Source organism: Heloderma suspectum, chromosome 7 (genome assembly GCF_057233095.1).
Source record: "Heloderma suspectum isolate Gila_16-S chromosome 7, 16-S_ref, whole genome shotgun sequence".
Taxonomy (NCBI): Eukaryota; Metazoa; Chordata; class Lepidosauria; order Squamata; family Helodermatidae; genus Heloderma; species Heloderma suspectum.
The window spans coordinates 45,093,688-45,111,818 of NC_139464.1; the positions used below are offsets into that span (position 1 = coordinate 45,093,688).

At 43.5% G+C, this 18,131-nt stretch overlaps 1 protein-coding gene across 1 annotated transcript in view; it reads left to right on the forward strand.

Annotated features, from left to right (window-relative positions):
* The first annotated feature begins 2,011 nt into the window (after positions 1-2,011).
* SACK1F (scaffolding CK1 anchoring protein F) overlaps positions 2,012-18,131 on the forward strand; it is a 40,488-nt gene continuing 24,368 nt past the window's right edge. The window contains exons 1-2 of the mRNA XM_084809890.1: positions 2,012-2,579; positions 15,660-15,827. Of these exons, the coding sequence (XP_084666016.1) occupies positions 2,124-2,579; positions 15,660-15,827 (624 nt within the window). The 5' untranslated portion in view covers positions 2,012-2,123. The remainder of the gene's footprint in view (positions 2,580-15,659; positions 15,828-18,131) is intronic.

Genomic DNA, 18,131 nt, shown 5'->3' on the forward strand with positions numbered 1-18,131 from the left:
TATCAAATTACCCCATTGTGTTCCGCTTCAGTTCCCTCTGTCAAAAGAGTTACAGCTGCAAGAAAAGGAGCGAGATCAATGAAAGATAATGGAAGACTCAGATAGGGGGAGAAGGAGGGGGAAGCACGTGTAAAGGGAGTCAGTTGTGATCCTGCATTTAAAATGGAAGCAGAAAGCCCCGTTTTAAATGCAGGATTTTAGGCTGGTGTAAAAATGCCCTAAGTATATTCTCTGGCTATTTTACTGCCTCCTCCCATTACTGACAATGAGGGTAGGCCTCTCCTTGGATATTCAACTTTGCCATTGCTTCCCAGGAAGTGGTGTGAGCACATGCATGTAGGGAATTTGAAGTGGTGGGGACTCACTCATTCTTTGCCAGCTTTTTGCTGGGTCAGCTACTGATGATGGCGGAGGTGTTCCCGTCTATTGTGCCAGTCAGCTACCCCCTGCCACAACACCAGCAGGAGAACAGCAGCATACTAGCTCCCCAGTAATAAGCATACTTAGCATTTCAGCCCAAGTTTCTTTATCAGTTGAGTTCTTTCTGTGCCTTACAGTAACCTGAAAGAAGGGGGCAGGGAGAGAAGAGAGATTTGGGCTGAAATTCTATGGGCACTTACCTGAGAGTGAGTCTTATTGAACACAATGGGACTTCTTTCTAAGTAAGCATGCATGGGATTGTGCAGAAAGTCTGCAATCCTACACATTTACTTGAGAGAAACCCCACTGAACTCAGTGGTATGAACTTCGTTGCAGACATTATACATGTCAGAATGCTTGGACATAAGAAACTGCCCTATACTCAATCAGACCATTGGTCCCCCTAGCTCAACATCGTCTGCCCTATGTAACAGCAGTTCTCCAGGGTTTCAGGCAGGTTCCTTTCCTACCCCTAGACACTGGGGATCGAATGTGGGACCTTCTGCATGCAAAGCAAGTGCTCTACTAGTGAGCTACAGTCCCAGTATAAATTTCAAAGTGGATGCATCTTGTCTTTAGTGCTGATGCATGTACATGTGTGCACACAGTAAAGCACAATGCAATTGGCCATTTTACATGCTAGGGTGGCTTATTATGAACATACTGTCAGACATTCATGTTTTTCTAGTATATCTATATATATTTTACTTCCTTTTATGACATTTATTTTCTGCCTTTCCTCAAGGAGGTAAAGGCCTCCCCATTTTCATTCTCACAGCAACCCTGTGAAGTAGGTCAGGTTGAGAAGTAGGTCATCTAGTAAGAAATGGGAGGCATTTCTCACCAGAGCAAATCTCAGACAGAAAAATGCCCTGTCCCATCCTGTTTGGCTGTTGTGTCTCTTTCCCGTGTGTGTGTGTGTGTGTGTGTGTGTGTGTGAGAGAGAGAGAGAGAGACAGACAGAGAGAGAGAAATTGAGATTGTGTGCGCTGTATGCTGTAAAAGGGGAAGCTTGTGTTTGTATATGAGTTCTCTACTATCGACAGGATATTAGTCCTTTATTTCTAAGGAAAGCATGGAAATGAAAAATGCAGGGCAGGACAGGGAAGTGAAGATCACCTCCTAAGGGCATATTCCTATCTATGTTTAGACAGAAAAAAGTCCTACATCTCCCTGCTTTCCCTGGCCAGCAATGCTGAGAATTGTAGGATAATTTTTCTGTCTAAAAATGGATAGGATTGCACCCTAAAAGAAGTAAATGAAACTTAACCCCAGGTTAAGTGGGTATCGGATTGCAGTTTAAGACAACAGAGCACCACTGGCAGAAATGTTATTCATACGTTAATTGAATATATGAATTGAATTTCCATTTGGTGTAATTTTTAGCGCGCCTCTTGCCCAAGCGTTTGGCTGAGCGAAGCCAGCAATGTTAGGCCTGCTAGAATCAAAACCCTAGAGCGCGCAGCAGCCTTTGCTTGTTCTTAACTTTTTCTTTCTTCCCGCGCGGAGGAGACGTGTCCTTGAACCAGCGCCTCTTTTCTGACTTCGCAGCTGGGGGAAAAGCAAGTCCCGCGCCGGCCGAGTCCGCCTCAGGTGAGCAGAGGCGAGGCAGGACAAGCCGACTCCTCCCCCCTCCTTGCCGGGCCCCAGGTGTCGTTGGCAGCTCCAACTCGACAGTTAAGTGAGTCGTGGAGGGAGGGAGCATGGCGGACTCGCAGCTGCTTTGCTTGGACGACGCTCATGTAAACGAGAGGCTCAGCGAGCAGCACCCGCGTTACTACTACAGCGAGGAGCAGCGGCGGGCCCTGGAGCTCCTGGTGGGTAAGGGCGAAAAGGCATACAAGGAGCAGCTGAAGAAAGGGCAAGCGCGCGACTTCCTCTCCAGCCAGGAGTTGCAGGCCTTGCGGGCCGGCTGGCGCCCTTACGATGCTCACCTCGAGGGCGGCAAAGCGCTCACCGGACCCTCGGGGGAGCCCCTTTCACTGGCTTACTGGCCCGAGCGCTCCGACACCGAGATCCCACCGCTGGACATGGGCTGGACTCACAACACTTTCTACCGAGGAGTTACGCGCCTGGCTCTGTATACGCACCCGCGCAAGGAAGACAACGCGCCTCACGTCAAGCAAGTGGTGCGCGAAATGATCCAGCAGGCGCAGAAGGTGGGTAACTCGCCTATGAGCCCTCCAGAGCCGACGGGGATGCGCGTCTCCTCAGGGGCCTCGAAGTCGCCTGCTCTGTGTTTTGCAGGGGGAAGTGTGGACAAAGGTTGCCACATCACTTCTGTGATTTAAGAGAGGACTTCTTTTTCTTTTTAAGGCAGGAGGGCACTGTGGAACTACTTCTTAGGGCAGCGCTCTTCTTGGACCCAGTTGAATGGCCCACAGGACCTAGGCCGCTGCCCACTGAAGCGCCTGCCACATGTTTTTGCCGCCGCTAAAGGCTAACGCCAGCAACAATTCTGGAATTTAGGTTATTTGAAAGGGTTGTCTCTTTATTCGCAGCCCTGAGGAACATCGTAATTATGTCTTCATTTTGAAAAACCCAACTCCACAGAACAAGCCCCAACATGTCTTTGTACAGTACTGACCTGTATTTGGACGTTTTCATCAGAAAATTCTTTCATTATCCCCTGTTGGTTTCTCTCACTGAAGATATACCATAATGCTAAATGAATCTTCTTGAAAGTAGGCCAATTGTTATAGTAATAGTTCACAATCTGCTCCCCTGTTCAAGCCCCATTGAAATGAATGGCAGTTGCACCAGACTTTACCAGTGGATTGTGCCCAACATGCTTAGTTTATTTAGGGCACAATCCTGTGCATGTTTAGGCAGAGAAAGGCCTACAACTCCAGGCTGGGGCATGCTGCAAACTATAGGATTTATTTTTGTTTAAACATGCATAGGATTGCCCTCTTAATTACACTTTTATCCCATCCGTTCTCTAAAGCACTCATGGCAGCATGTGTTGCCCTTTCCCCATCACCTGAACTTCATAAAAACCCTGTGAGGTAGGTTAGGTTGAAAAATGGTGAGTGGCCCAAGATCACCCAGTATGCTTGAGTGGGGATTTGAATTTTAGTCTCTTGAGGCCTAATTTGACACTCCAATCATTACACCAGGCTGGGTTTCTGGATGTGAAATCCATGCTCAGGCAATACTTTTATTAGGAGGATCAGCCAAAATGTCACAAAATAGTGAATGAGCTTTCAAGTTCTCTAGAAGTCTTAATCAGGTAGGATGTTAAGTAAAAAGAGGGGTGGGGGAGATAGAAGAAGCCATAAAGTCTATATATAGTCACAGTATTAAAACAGAGTATCGGAGGAGACTGAAGACTTGGTATGCAATCCTATGCGTGTTTAGGCAGAAATAACCCCATCAGTTCTCAGCATTCCTCAGCCAGCTTGGCTGGCTGGGGGATGCTGGGAATTGTAGGACTTATTTCACTTATTTTTGTCTAAACATGCATCAGATTGCACCCTTAATTGCATTAGGCTGTACTAGCTGCTATATAGATTTCAGATTGCACCAAAGGCTGCTGGTCCAATTAAATTTAATGGCTCATCCATTTTATGAAAACAAAATCCAGTGATTAACCCAGATCCATTTCTGCTGCTTTTTTTGTTTTAGGATTATGTGGTCAAGGACTGCAGCCTTATTGTTACTCTTCTCTGAGGCCACAATGTTAAATGTACTTACAGTGCAGTCGTCTACTTAGAATTAAATCCTGTTGAGTTTAATAGTAATTACTCCCAGGTAAGCATATATAGGAATGCAGCCGTAAGTGCATTGAGGTCAGTGGAGTTTATTTCAGAGTAGATATGCTTAGCCAGGATAAGGCTGTCTGTCATTAGTAGTCATGAATGCTATATCAGTGTTTTTTATTAAATGACGAGGAACCTAGGAGTTTTGAACACTGAAGTAAAAGGCATTATTTTCTGTGGAAATGTAAAAATATGGGACATGCTGTGTTCTGAGGGGGTAAGGACTGTCTGGGACAGGGAATGTCCTTTTTAAGAGTATCTGGCAATTATAAGAGCACCCTGCCATCTGCAAAGCTTTGGCAAACAGCTGTCATGCCCAATTGGTTTATATAGAATGGCTCATAACAAGCCTCTTCAGAAGTGCTTAAAACAATGTAACTGGCACTTTAAAATTTCCCCCAGATTACAGGATTCAGTTTTAATCCTCATGGCCCCATTTAAAGACTCTGGATAGCACATTGACTGGTATGGTATTAAAATATCACAGAGAGATTACAGGAACCAGTCCCAGAAATTCATAGAGTCCACAAACTACATGCACGTTTTGCTATTTCTTAAACTGCGTGTCCTGAAAGCTGCTCAGGATGGCATATATGGGTATCTTCACAACAGTCATTAGACTGAGAGTAACACTGTAATCCTTTGCACATTTTGTTGTTGTTCAGTCGTTCAGTCGTGTCCGACTCTTCGTGACCCCGTGGACCATAGCACGCCAGGCCTTCCTGTCCTGCGTTCTCTCCCGGAATGTGCTCAAGTTCTTATTCATTGCATCGGTGATACTATCTAGCCATCTCATCCTCTGCTGTCCCCTTCTCCTTTTGCCTTCAATCTTCCCCAGCATCAGGGTCTTTTCCAGAGAGTTTTCGCATTAGGTGGCCAAAATATTTGAGCTTCAGCTTCAGTATCTGTCCTTCCAATGAGCAGTCAGGGCTGATTTCCTTTAGGATTGACTGATTTGACCTCCTTGCAGTCCAGGGGACTCGTAAGAATCTTCTGCAGCACCACAGTTCGAAAGCATCAATTCTTCGGCGCTCAGCCTTCCTTATAGTCCAGCTCTCACAGCCATACATTACTACTGGGAAAACCATAGCTTTGATTAGACGGACCTTTGTCGGCCAGGTGATGTCCCTGCTTCTTACTATGCTGTCTAGGTTTGCCATAGCTTTCCTCCCAAGGAGTAAGCGTCTTTTAATTTCATGGCTACAGTCACCGTCTGCGGTGATCTTGGAGCCCAAGAAAGTAAAATCTGTCACTGCTTCCATTTCTTCCCCTTCTATATGCCAGGAAGTGATGGTGCCAGATGCCATGATCTTAGTTTTTTTAATGTTGAGTTTCAGACCAGCTTTTGCACTCTCCACTTTCACCCTCAACAAGAGGCTCTTTAGATCCTCTTCGCTTTCTGCCATTAGGGTGGTATCGTCCGCATATCAGAGGTTGTTGATAATTCTCCCAGCAATCTTAATTCCGACCTGTGATTCATCCAACCCGGCGTTTCTCATGATGTACTCTGCATATAAGTTAAATAAGCAGGGCGACAATATGCAGCCTTGTCGTACTCCTTTCCCAATTTTGAACCAATCGGTTGTTCCATGTCCGGTTCTTACTGTTGCTTCTTGTCCCTCGTACAGGTTTCTCAGGAGACAGGTAAGGTGGTCTGGTACTCCCATCACTTTAAGAATTTGCCACAGTTTGTTGTGATCCACACAATCAAAGGCTTTAGTGTAGTCAATGAAGCAGAAATAGACGTTTTTCTGGAATTCTCTTGCTTTCTCCATGATCCAGCGAATGTTGGCGCTTTGATCTCTAGTTCCTCTGCCTCTTCGAAACCCAGCTTGTACTTCCGGTAGTTCTCGGTTCGCATACTGCTGAAGCCTAGCTTGTAGGATTTTGAGCATCACCTTGCTGGCATGTGAAATGAGTGCAATTGTGCGGTAGTTTGAACACTCTTTGGCGTTGCACATTTACCTGAGAATAAACTGTTGAATACAGTGGAACCAGCTTCCAAGTAAACACACAATAAGACTGCACTGTAACTAAGTAGGCCAGATTCACCCCGGGAATTTCATGACTGAACAGAGATTTGAATTCTAGGTTTATTGGTCCCAGCTCAATACTCTAGTTGTGATGGCTACATAGTTTAGAATTAAATTATCTTAAGTAAAAGTACGAGTAAAGTGTGTTTTGAGGACTACGGTTTTAGGCCTGAACATTACACATTTACTGCTTACTCAACTTCACATAAAACAAACTAGCTGCAGTCAGGATAGTTAAGAGTGTTAATATACATGCACACGCACAGCATAGTGACGATTCTATTCTAATTACATGATTGTTAGTATGGAGTCTGGTGTGATAGTTAATCTAGGTGGATTTAAAGGTGTGATTCAATATGCAACCTTATGTACTTGGGAATTAGTATCATATCCTCTCTTTTGGATGTGTAGTCCTGTTTTCATTGTTTATATTTAAAAGTTTTTTTAATGGTGTGACCTTGTGTATTTGCATATGACGCCAATGTCAATGCGATTTCAGTACATGTACAAGTGCAGTTCTGTGCATAATGGTACTTCAGCTACAGTGCATTAATGATCATGATTCTAGTGTATTTAGAAATGGAGGCTTGTTCTTTGCAGTGTGCCCTGAAGAACCTGCACACCATGTTGACTGACTCTAAATTAATAGCTCTGTTTCAGGAAGCAGAAAAGAATTGGAGGATTCTAAGAGGCTTCTTAAAGGGGTTTCACTCTTTACAGTAGTTGAATCAGCATGTTTGGTTAAGATAGAGGAGCTCATCTGTCCTGCAGCATAAAGCATTTTTTGCTATCAGATGTTATATTACCTGTTGTGCTCCAGTATGTCCTAATCCATATAGAAAATGTATCTAGGAGTGCAGTCTTACTTCCTCAGAGTAGCTTGCTGGGCGATAGTTGTCATGCTGGAGGACAATTCCTCCTCCTCCTCCTCCAAGAGCTAGAGCCCCTAGAGACAGATGATGCTATATCAGGAGACTTGGGGAAGCCTGGGCCCTCAAGGGAGAGGACCATGGGTCCATCCCCACAGGAAGAGTTGAGCTCCGCTTCAGAAATAGAGGCTAAGCAACCCCCCAGTCCCAGAATGCTTCATAGCCTTAAGAGGTAAATCAGCAAGGCTCCTATAAGAAGTACCCAACTGTAACAAAGGACTCCTCAGGAGAAAGGGACTCATGAGTAGGGCTCTGACCAGAGGCCTAGGTGGGGCTCAGCAGGCTCTGGTATTAAAAGCCTTCAGTGTCTGCCTAGCCACTGTGGAAAACAATGCTATTCTTCCAGCTCCTGTATCTTCTAACTTGACTCTTGGACATTGCTCTGTGATTAATTTTCCATGGTACTGACCCATGGACTCTCTTTATTCTGCTTCTAGACTATGTAATGTATCTGACTCGACCACACCTGCCTGAGCCCATGTATCTGACTGCTTGCCTGTGCTTTGACCTTTGCCTGTTTCCTTACCTTGCTTCTTGGTTAGTCCCTTCATTCAGGGTCTATTGCAGCCAATGCAGGACAATAGGATTGGTTGGAGGTGCACCAATACACATGCAGGGGTGTATGTCTGTGTCTGCAGGAGGGAAGGGAGGAGATGCTACTGATGGCAAGAGACCCTGAAATGGGGAGTTTCAGAGGAGGGTCATTGGCAGTTTTGTATCTTACAGAGCCCCCAATTCAGCTACACCAGCCTGGAGTTGCTGTAGCAAAAAAGTACCCCCTATACACATACACTTTCTGCCCTAGCCAGCATAAGTTGGCAGGGCTTGGAATGTGGCAGAGGATCCACCACTCCTTCCTGACACCGCTTTGGATTGCTCTGCCCGTTTGTATTTGGAACAACTCTAATGCTTTTGTTTCCCATACTGCAGAGTATTACAAATATATCTATATCTATATCTATATCTATACACACACATATATATATATATATACACACATATATATACACACACATATATATACACACATATACACACACACACATACACACACACACACACATACACACACACACACACACACACACACTGTATATAGTAAGGCTTAAGATTTCTGTGGCTTTCTTTGTCCTTCAATGTGTGAAGGTGATAATAACTTAAGCCCTAGAAATTTACTGAAAATATTTTATCGCTCATTAGACTATGACCTGTTCTGCGTCAGATCAAAAGCTTCTCCAGTCCAGCATTCTGTTTGCACAGTGGCCAATCAGATGTTTATGAGAAGTCACAAGCATGAATACACTAGCACCCCCACCCTGCTTGTGTTTCTCAGCAACTGGTATTCAGGAGCATACAGCCTCTTAATACTGGGGGTAATATATAGTCTTCATGACTAGTAGTCATTGATAGCCTTATTTTCCAAGAATTTGTCTATCTCCTTTTAAATGCATCCAAGTTGGTAGCCATCATCTTGTGATAGTGAATTCATAGTTAATTACGTTCTTTCTGTTCTGGATCTATTATATTTTTAGGCTGCCCAAAAATGTGTTCTCTGGGTGGATTACATAATAAAAGCAATACCCAATAAATAACCAACAATAACAATATAATGTATATAAAAACTATTCCAACATTCCAGAGGCACTTAACAATTCTCAGATCTAAACTGTACAATTTAGAATCTAAAATGTAAAATGCCTGAGAAAAGAGGAATGTCTTTGTCTGGTGCTAAAAAGATAATGGTGGGCACCAGGCAAGCCTCCCTGGGGAGGGCATTCCACAAGCAGGGTGCCACAACTGAGAAGACCCTCTCTTGTAGCCACCTGCCTAATGTCATTTGGCAGGGACATTTGAAGGAGGGCATCCGAAGATGACCTAAGGATCCAGGCAGGTACATAACATAAGGGAAGAGATGCTTCTTTCAGTGAGCAGTAGGCAATGTCGTGCCCATGGGCACCTTTCTTGGCACCCATCAAGGTGCCCTACCCCTCCCACTTAAAAAACACATTTTCTTACCAGCTGCTAGGATTGCTGTGAAATAGGTTTCTGTTGGTACTAAAAACTGTGGGTTCAAAGTAGTGGTTTGGTGTGTCGGGGCTCAGCCCCCACCTCTACCTTGTACTCAATCTTTTGGGCATATTACTTGTTGATGGCCACATCTCCCATGATAGCCATTTTGTGGTGATGCTCAGGACAGTTTATTAAATGGCCAAATGTGCCCAAGGCTCTAAAAGGTTGCCTACTCCTGCTTTAGATAGATACGCTTGCCCTCTGTTTCCTGTCTGTTTTGATCCTTGCTTATGGCCAATTTTCTGGCTTCCTTCTCACTGAGTAACAAGTGTCTTTAGAGGCCTTTGCAGATAGCTTTCATTTCAGGAACTGTACTTCTGGTCCGTAGTTGTTTGGACAAGTGAGGTGCTTCAGTTCTTGGTGGTCCCTGCTGGATCTGCATGGTTGACAGGGACCAATGTAAACTGTACCATCCATATGACTGACTTTTCATGCCCATTGTTGGGCAGGGGAGTGGAGGTACCTACCTTTCTCTTATGCTTCCAGTTTTGCTCTCCAACCTTATTAATGATTGAGTGGGTTACAGAGTAACACTGAATGGAAATTCACTGACCCAAAATGTAGTTAATGCAAAAATAAAAGGTATGCTTCAGAAATGCTATGTAGCCAGTATATTGTGAAATAAAATTAATGGAAGGAGTTTCTTTCCATTAACAGTACTACTTAAATGCTTTGTCACTGAACTAGTTAGTGTTCAGTGAAGCCTCTATATCCTGCCACTTCTTTAGTAATCAAAACTGGCTTTTTCCCCATCAAAATGACTTGGGTAAGAATTTTACACCCTGGACAGGGTATTGTATTGATAGCAGGTTTAGGAACATAGGAAGCTGCCTTATACTGACTTAGGGCGCAATCCTATGCATGTTTAGACAGAGAAAAGGCCTACAACTCCCAGCATTCCCCAGCCAGCATGGCTGGCTGGGGAATGCTGGGAGTTGTAGGCCTTTTCTCTGTCTAAACATGCATAGGATTGTGCCCTTAGACGATTGGTCCATCTAGCTCAGTATTGTCTACACTGACTGGCAGCAGCTCTCCAGGGTTTCAGGCAGAAGACTTTTCCAGCTCTACCTGGGGATTGAACCTGCGGATCTTCTGCATGCAAAACATAGGCTCTACCACTGAACTTCAGTTCTTCCCCCACTGATTAATTATTGATTTGGTCTATAAATAATGTTCAGCATAGCATTATACCTGGAAACAGCTTGTTTTATCATTTAGCCCTTCCATCCTATCCTATGTTATCTAGGGATGTCAGAGAATTCCGCCACGGACTCCAGTGAGGCTGGATTCTTTAGAATCCAGCCCCCCGGAATCTGTGGCAGAATGGCCTCCTGCCCCCCCGCGGAATCGCCCGGGGATGGAGCTTACCTGGGGCGGATGCGGCGGCGGCAGCTCCGGCTGGTCTCCCTTTACGTAGCCTATCACAGCAAAGAGCAGGGGCACAAATGGCATAGCGGCCGCCATTTGCGTCCCTGCTTTAGCTGTCATAGGCTACGTAAATATTTTTACATATTTTAAATACTGTAAATACCATAGGGACGCCATTTGCGTCCCCACCAGCCCGGCAGTGGCTGGATGCCCCACTGCAGATCGGCCCAGCTGGTGGCTCCGCAGCATGGCCACGGAGTAGAGCCGTCCCGGCAGGATTCTGGGGGGGAGAACCGGATCGCCTCCCCCCCGTCGAGGATTCTAGGGGGAGGAACGGATCGCCTTCCCCCCCCCAGTGGATGCCCCGACCGGAACCAGGTAAGGGATCCGTACATCCCTAATGTTATCTCAGTCTCATTTCCCTCCCTGCTGTGACATGCTTCAAGCCTGTGCAATCATTTGCATGAGTGCAGTGGAGATGGGAATGTCTGTGAAACTGGGTTATCATAATGTTTTTGTGCATGTGTGATAGATTTTATATCTAGTGTGGTATAGTGTTGGACTGAGAGTCGGGAGATCTGGGTTCTAGTCCCCACTCGGCCATGGAAGCTCTTTGGGTGACTTTAGGCCAGTCACAGACTCCCAGCCCAACCCACCTCACAGGGTTGTTGTGAAGATAAAATGGAGGAGGAGAAGGATTATGTACACTACCTTGGATTCCTTAAGGAGTAAAAAAGGTGGGATATAAACGTAATAAATACATACGTGTGTGTGTATATGTGTGTGTGTATGTGTGTGTGTGTGTGTGTATATATATATATAGGCACAGTCCTATTCATGTTTTGACAGAAAAAGACCTACATTTCCCAGCATTCCCCAGCCATCATGGCTGTCTGGGGAATGCTGGGACTTGTAGGACTTTTTTTCTGTCTAAACATGCATAAGGTTGCACCTGAAATCACTGGAGTAAACATCTTTACAAGAGTCAGAACAATGATAAATGAGATTGTAATCCAGCCGCCTCAGCAGCTGAAACACACAATGGGTTAATTTTAATAATTCCCCTTTTTTTGCTGACTTGGATAAACAGGAAAATCTCCACCCAGCAGAGCCTGAAGGTGCTTGAATTTTAAGAGAGTCATAATCAGATATCTTAATACTGTGCTCATGTAATAATATCCCTAAGCTCTTCTTTATTCCTGTAGAAGAGTTTTGAGATGTTGGGTGACTTTACCTGTGTTCTCATGAGTACAAATTTTACACCACAGGGGTTGTAAAGATAAATGATCTTGATGGTCTCTTTACACCAGTGGCCATATTCAAATTATTTCTAATTTAGGCTAGTTTGGGGAACTGAGGCAGGGGTGGTCTGTGTCTTAAAATGGCTTAATTTATGGCCATTTAATTTCCAAATAATTTGAAGGTGGGTCCAAGATAATTCTGACTGATAGTGATTGGGCTTCAATACCATAATTGTTAATACTTGTCATAATCTTCATAAACCACAGGAATCTTCTGTTCATAAACCACAGGAATCTTCTGTGGATTTATCTTCAGCTCCACTGTAAAGCAAAGCCTTGCTTTTACCCATATCACTTTAAAACTTTAAGAAACTCAAACAAAGACTTAAGTCAGATGATCTTTGATATCATGGTTAGGAAGACTGGAAACACGTTGTGGGTTCATGCATGCCTTCCTCCTCTGCTCCTCTTCCTCTAAAGTATATACAAATAAGTGACAATCTTGATATACTGCTAAGGTGCCAGAGGAGTGCCGTCTGCAGCACAGAAGCAGCTGGGAGCGGAGTGCATAACCCAGCCTTCTCCAGCCTGGTACTGTCCAGATGTTTTGGACTTCAACTCCCATCAGCCCCAGATAGCATAGGCAATAGTCAGGAATGTTGGGAGTTGTAGTCCAAAATTTCTAGAGGGCACTCAATAGATAAAGTCTGGGGTAATCCTTCCCCTGCGTACTTTTCCCTTGAAACCTGCCTCTCACTATCTGCTTTTGCAGGTCCTATTTATTTACTACTCCAGTAAATGTCATACCAGGTGATTCCATAATACTTCTGATTGGAGCAACTGAAGGCCAAACTACACATTATAACACTGAATGCGTAGCATACAGCTACATCATCAGGTTTTCTTTAATTACAGATGCAGGAGAGGGGTGATTGTTATTGGGGCTGCAGTGCATGCAGCGGGAGAGGTTTGTCCTTTCGCTTCCCAGTCATGATCAGAAAGAAAATCACACATCCCTGTGAGGTTTTAAAAAAAAGTTTTCATTGGCACCAGTGAACAGGGTGGGGGGAGGGTAATTTTCAGTTATTCGAGGACAGTTATTAGATCTTCCCTCCCCACACATTGCAGTTCTAATAACAATCCACCCCATGCCAGTAAAGAAAAGCCAAAGATGTAGCTGTATGGTGCATATTCAGCAGAATGTGCAGTTTGGCCTTGAGACACCTTTACAAAAAGTGTGATATTCCCTCTTCTCCCATTTATGGGTGCACATAACTGAGATTCACAGAGACTTAAGTGTGCAATCCTGTGCATGTTTAGACAGAAAAAAGTAATACAACTCCCAGCATTCTCCAGCTAGCCTGGCTGGGGAATGCTGAGAGTTGTAGGACATTTTTCTGTCTAAACATGCATAGGATTGCACCCTAAATAAGTTGCCTGTGGACATACTGTTGCGAGTAGTACATTGCTTCTCAATCCTGTGCCCAAACAAAAGGATGGTTGCCTTTGTTGTAATCCAGTGTTGCAGAGTATATTGAAACTCCAGAGGAAAGAAAAAGGGGTCTAACTTATTAAGTTAGACCAACTGTTCTTGTATATTTTCCTGTTTGTGTGGTTTTTATGGAATTGGCTTTTAAAATCTGTATATTGTATTTTTAAATGTTTTAATCTTTGCAAACCGCCCAGAGAGCTTTGGCTATTGGGCAGTATAGAAATATAATAAATAAATAAGTAGTATCTGGACTCTGCAATGCTCCAGGGTAAACGAGCTTCCCCAGTAGGTAGTATGTGTGTGGTAGCACAGATTTGCACCTAGCTCTAAGAGCACCTCCCTGTTTCTTACTTGTACTTGCTGGCCCTCAGTTCTGCTTGTATGGTCCTGTTTCCATTAGGAGAGTATTTAGCAAATTCCAACCTTTGTGAAATGCAGCTGACCTCCATCAGGATTGGCAACAGTGCAAGCCAGCCCATGGTACAGGTAAATTTCCAAAGACATTCTGCTTTTGAAATGCATCTAATTCAGGAGAGGAATAGTCAGTCTACCCCAAAGCGGGACTAAAATTTGAATGAATGTTTCCCATATTTGAGTTGACTCATTGTGTGTTTGTAACACTGGTCAACATACACAGTATGTTCCTAATATTCAGGATGGGCCAATATGGCAAGAGAGAAAGCTCATTCAAACAACCATTCCTAGTCTAATTCAAAGCAGTGCATTTATCTGAAAAACAAGTAAGCTTAAGGGTGTATTCTCATGCACACTTAACTTGGGTGTAAGTAAGTCCCATTAAATTCAAGGGGACTTATGAATAAACACACTTTGAACTTCACTGTAAGAATCCTATTAGTTTTACATATAACTGTCTAGTGATAAGGAGGGAGCAATTTGAGACTTAATGTGTGTGTGTGTGTGTGTGTGTACACATGTTGCAGAACCCAGAGTCAGAGAGACCACGGACTGAAGGAAAAAGAGATTCTTTATTTAACACGCGGGCTTAAGGCTGGAATCATTTCCAAAGAGCCAGAAGCCCCGAAATACATCAGCACATTGGTTTTATAGACATTGTGACACATATGAAATGGCTCCTCCTCCTCCTCTCGTGTGGGGTTGCAGTCCTCAACATTTCTTCTCTTAGCACCATTGTTTATAATACAAGAACTGGGTTATAGGGTAGCCATGATAAGGAGAGAACAGAAGAGAACAGCAGAGAACAAGATATACAATTGTATGACCTTTGACAAGATAAGGAATTCCTGTGTCTCATCAGCTTACAACAATATATTCAAGGGAGAAAGAGCTCAGCAAGAACATGAAGCATGAGACTGCATGAGGCTACTTAGTCTGACCCCCGATATGGCTGCTACACACACACAGTCAAATTTAAAATATTGGCGGAGAGGAGCGCTTTGAAGTAGGCCTTCACTGCAATATAGAACCAGCAACATCTGTTTCTGAAGTCACTATAGGAAGCTGCCTTATTCCAGCTCAGGCTGTTTGTCCAGATAGCTCTGTACTGTTCAGTCCAGCCTTCCCATACCTTGGCCAGTGGCCATGTTGGCTGTGGATGATGGGTATTCTAGGCCACACTTGAAGGGTACCAGGTTGGGGAAAGCTGGCCTGCTGAGATTGGCAGTGATGCTCAGGCAAGAGGACTTTTGCATCACTAGCTACTTGATCCTTTTAACTGGAGATGCAAGGGATTGAACCTGACACCTTCTGTATACAAAGCATATGCTCTTCCACTGAGCTCTTGATACCTTCTGACATTTGTGTGGCTGATTATTATCACTATTATTAGCTACTAATATTATAACTTTTGCCATTCTGTTTTCTTTTTTGAGAAAACTGAAAGAGTGAATGCATAATTATTTCAACCCCCCCCCTCCCAAGTATTTTGACTAAATTCTGCATAAGGGATGACTAGGATCATTGCTGCTGGATGTATGTATACCAAATTGGTTCATTGCTGAGTGGGAGAAGGGCGTGTCTTCCAGAAAATGCAAGTTAAATCATTGTGAGAAGCCAGGAGACCATACAATGCAAAGAGAGCACAAAATTATTATGGTGTTCTTTAGACACCTACTTAACATAAAACATTCCATAAAAGCCACAGGGTGGCTCTCAGCAAGAGCTAACAAGCTTTCTAGTGTGTATAGGCATTAAGAACCACACTATGAAATATGGCTTTTTGAATTTGTTAAAGCATACATTTCTCATAGTGTAGGGTATCATGAATATATTTCATTTGCCCTGATAACCTCAAGGCATACTTCTGTGTGTTTTTGCAGTACTGCTTTTTTAAAATAAGTGTGTGTTCTCCTTCTATCCATGGCCAGATCATTGCAATAGTCATGGATCAGTTCACTGAGAGGGACATCTTCCGGGATACTGTAGATGCAGCATACAAGCGTCGGATCCCAGTCTATATAATCTTGGATGAAGAAGGCTCTAAGTTCTTCCTGGAGATGTGCAAATGTATGGAGCTCAGCGATTTCCACATCCGGGTAAGAGGATGTGCACTTCAGTGATTATTGAGCATCTTAACTGAGAGATATTGGAGCACGGATTTGCTGTAAATGTGAGACAGATTGAAGAGCTATTGTCTTGATAGAGGACAATTCTTCCTTGAGGTCATACAGCCACTTTGAGTGCCTAGTATGGTTGATTGGTTCAGATAAATGTAAGAGCTTTCAACCCTTTTAGAACCAGAACTCGCATTTAACCCTAATCTAAGGTGTGGCACACATTTCTAATTTCTTACCATGTATCTCCAGTTTCCTCATTCCTCCCTCTTTCTGCTTTTTCCTTCCCGTTCTTTCCCTGCTCCCTTCCTCCTATTAATGAGCAAAAAATGAAAATGGTGATCATGCTATTGGTGTGATCCACCATAGATCAGGGTTCAAACGTATGTATGTCACAACCTACCAGCTGAAGACTATGTTAAATGCGGGAAAAAAGGGTCAGGCCTTTTAGAATAATGAGATTATTTTAAATCTTACAAGTTAAATCCAGTAAGTTATTTTATTGATTTCTGGGGATCAAAGGTAAATTATGATTAATGAAAGGTGATATTTATAGAATGGGACAGCTCGTATGACATGACAGCCCATCGTGGGTCAATTTATTGCAAAGAGCTGCAGTGTGTGGCAGCTGCCATTATTAATATGCAAGCCTCAGCCAGGGCTTGCTGTGGCTTGTCATGTCATCCGAACCCAGGCAGTGGGGGTTATTTGAAGGTTAAAGAACCCTCACATAACCCTAAAACAAACCATGGGTTATCTGAGGGTTGTTTAACCCTCAAATAACCCCTGCTACCTGGGTTCAAATAACATAAGCTGTGGCAACCCCCAGCTGGGGCTTGCGTATTCATAATGGCAGATTGCACATGCTGTGAAACCCCAAGGGTTAGTTAACCTTTAGTGGGCTGTTGTGTTTTTATTTGTGTGTGTGTGTGTGTGTGTGTGTGTGTGTATGTATGTCTGTATATATATGTGTGTGTGTGTGTGTGTGTGTGTATGTATGTATATATATATATATGTATATATATATATATATATATATATATATATAAATAACCTTTCTTGGCCACCGTTCAGGGCAGAAGCCCTCCCAAGGCAGCTTAAAGCAATAAAATACATAAAAACAGTTAAAATATTAAAAGCGATAAAAACATAAAAACAATAAAAGCCAACAATAAAACATGGTTTATTGCCCAAACCATATCAGTGGGCTGGTTCACATGATCAAGCAGCCCACTATGCCTTATTTAAGCTACTGGTGATCTGTGATGCTTGTGGGTGGCTATTTTGAATATTCAAGCCACGACCACAGCTCGTTGTGTTGTATGAACCTAGCAAGGGGGGTTGTTGCCATGGTTAACAGACCACCCAGAACCCATTGGCTGTTTTAAGGTTGGGGGTGGTTTGTTAACCATGCCAACCAACCACCCTTGCTGGGATCGGATGATACGACAAGCTGTGGTCAAAGCTTGAATATTCAAAAGCTGCTTGGCACGCATTGCAACCTACCGTGGCTTAAATAAGCCACGGTGGGTTGCAGTGCATGTTAGGTGGAGTTGTTTTTTTTAAAAATAAGCCATGGTGGGCTGTGGTCATCATGTGAACCGGACATTGTTTACATCTGATCTTGTGATCTTAATTGCAAAGATCATAAGAGTTCTGAGCCCTTCCTTTCCCTATTAGTCACATGAAATTAGCATCCCTTTTTCAGAAGAGAGGGAGTTGGATCAATTTCCATATGACAGTGGAGTAGGCATGGAAATTGTTCTTATTTATTAATATTTAAGCTGCTAACTTCCAGGTATCAATTTCAGTACCTTTTGTAGTATCTGCATTTGATGTTCCAAAATGCACATTAAGAGTCATGTTAGTTGCTTCAGCTAAACTCATTTTTTGTGTTCTAGTCAGTGTTGTACTGCAGACCATTTAATCCCTTTCTGCAATGTGCAAAAATATGGTCTAACGTAATGTGGGAACTGGCTCAAAATAGTCTTGAGAAAGCCAGAGAGCCTTGAGGGATCTTGCCCAAACAAGGAATCAAAGAGGCAGTAGAAATCTTCTGACAAGATATAGCAGCATTTAATTGGTTTTGGTGAAGCCTGATTCTAGACTCCTATCCTCCTGTTCCATATCCCTCTGGTCTGCTATAAATCACAGTGAATTATGCTGACAAGGAAGATCCGTGGCTCAGTGGTAAAACACATGCTTTTGTGCAGAAGGCCCCAGGTTCAATATATGGTATATCCAGTTGCTTAGCAGGGCTGGGAAGACCTCTGCTTGAGCCTTGGA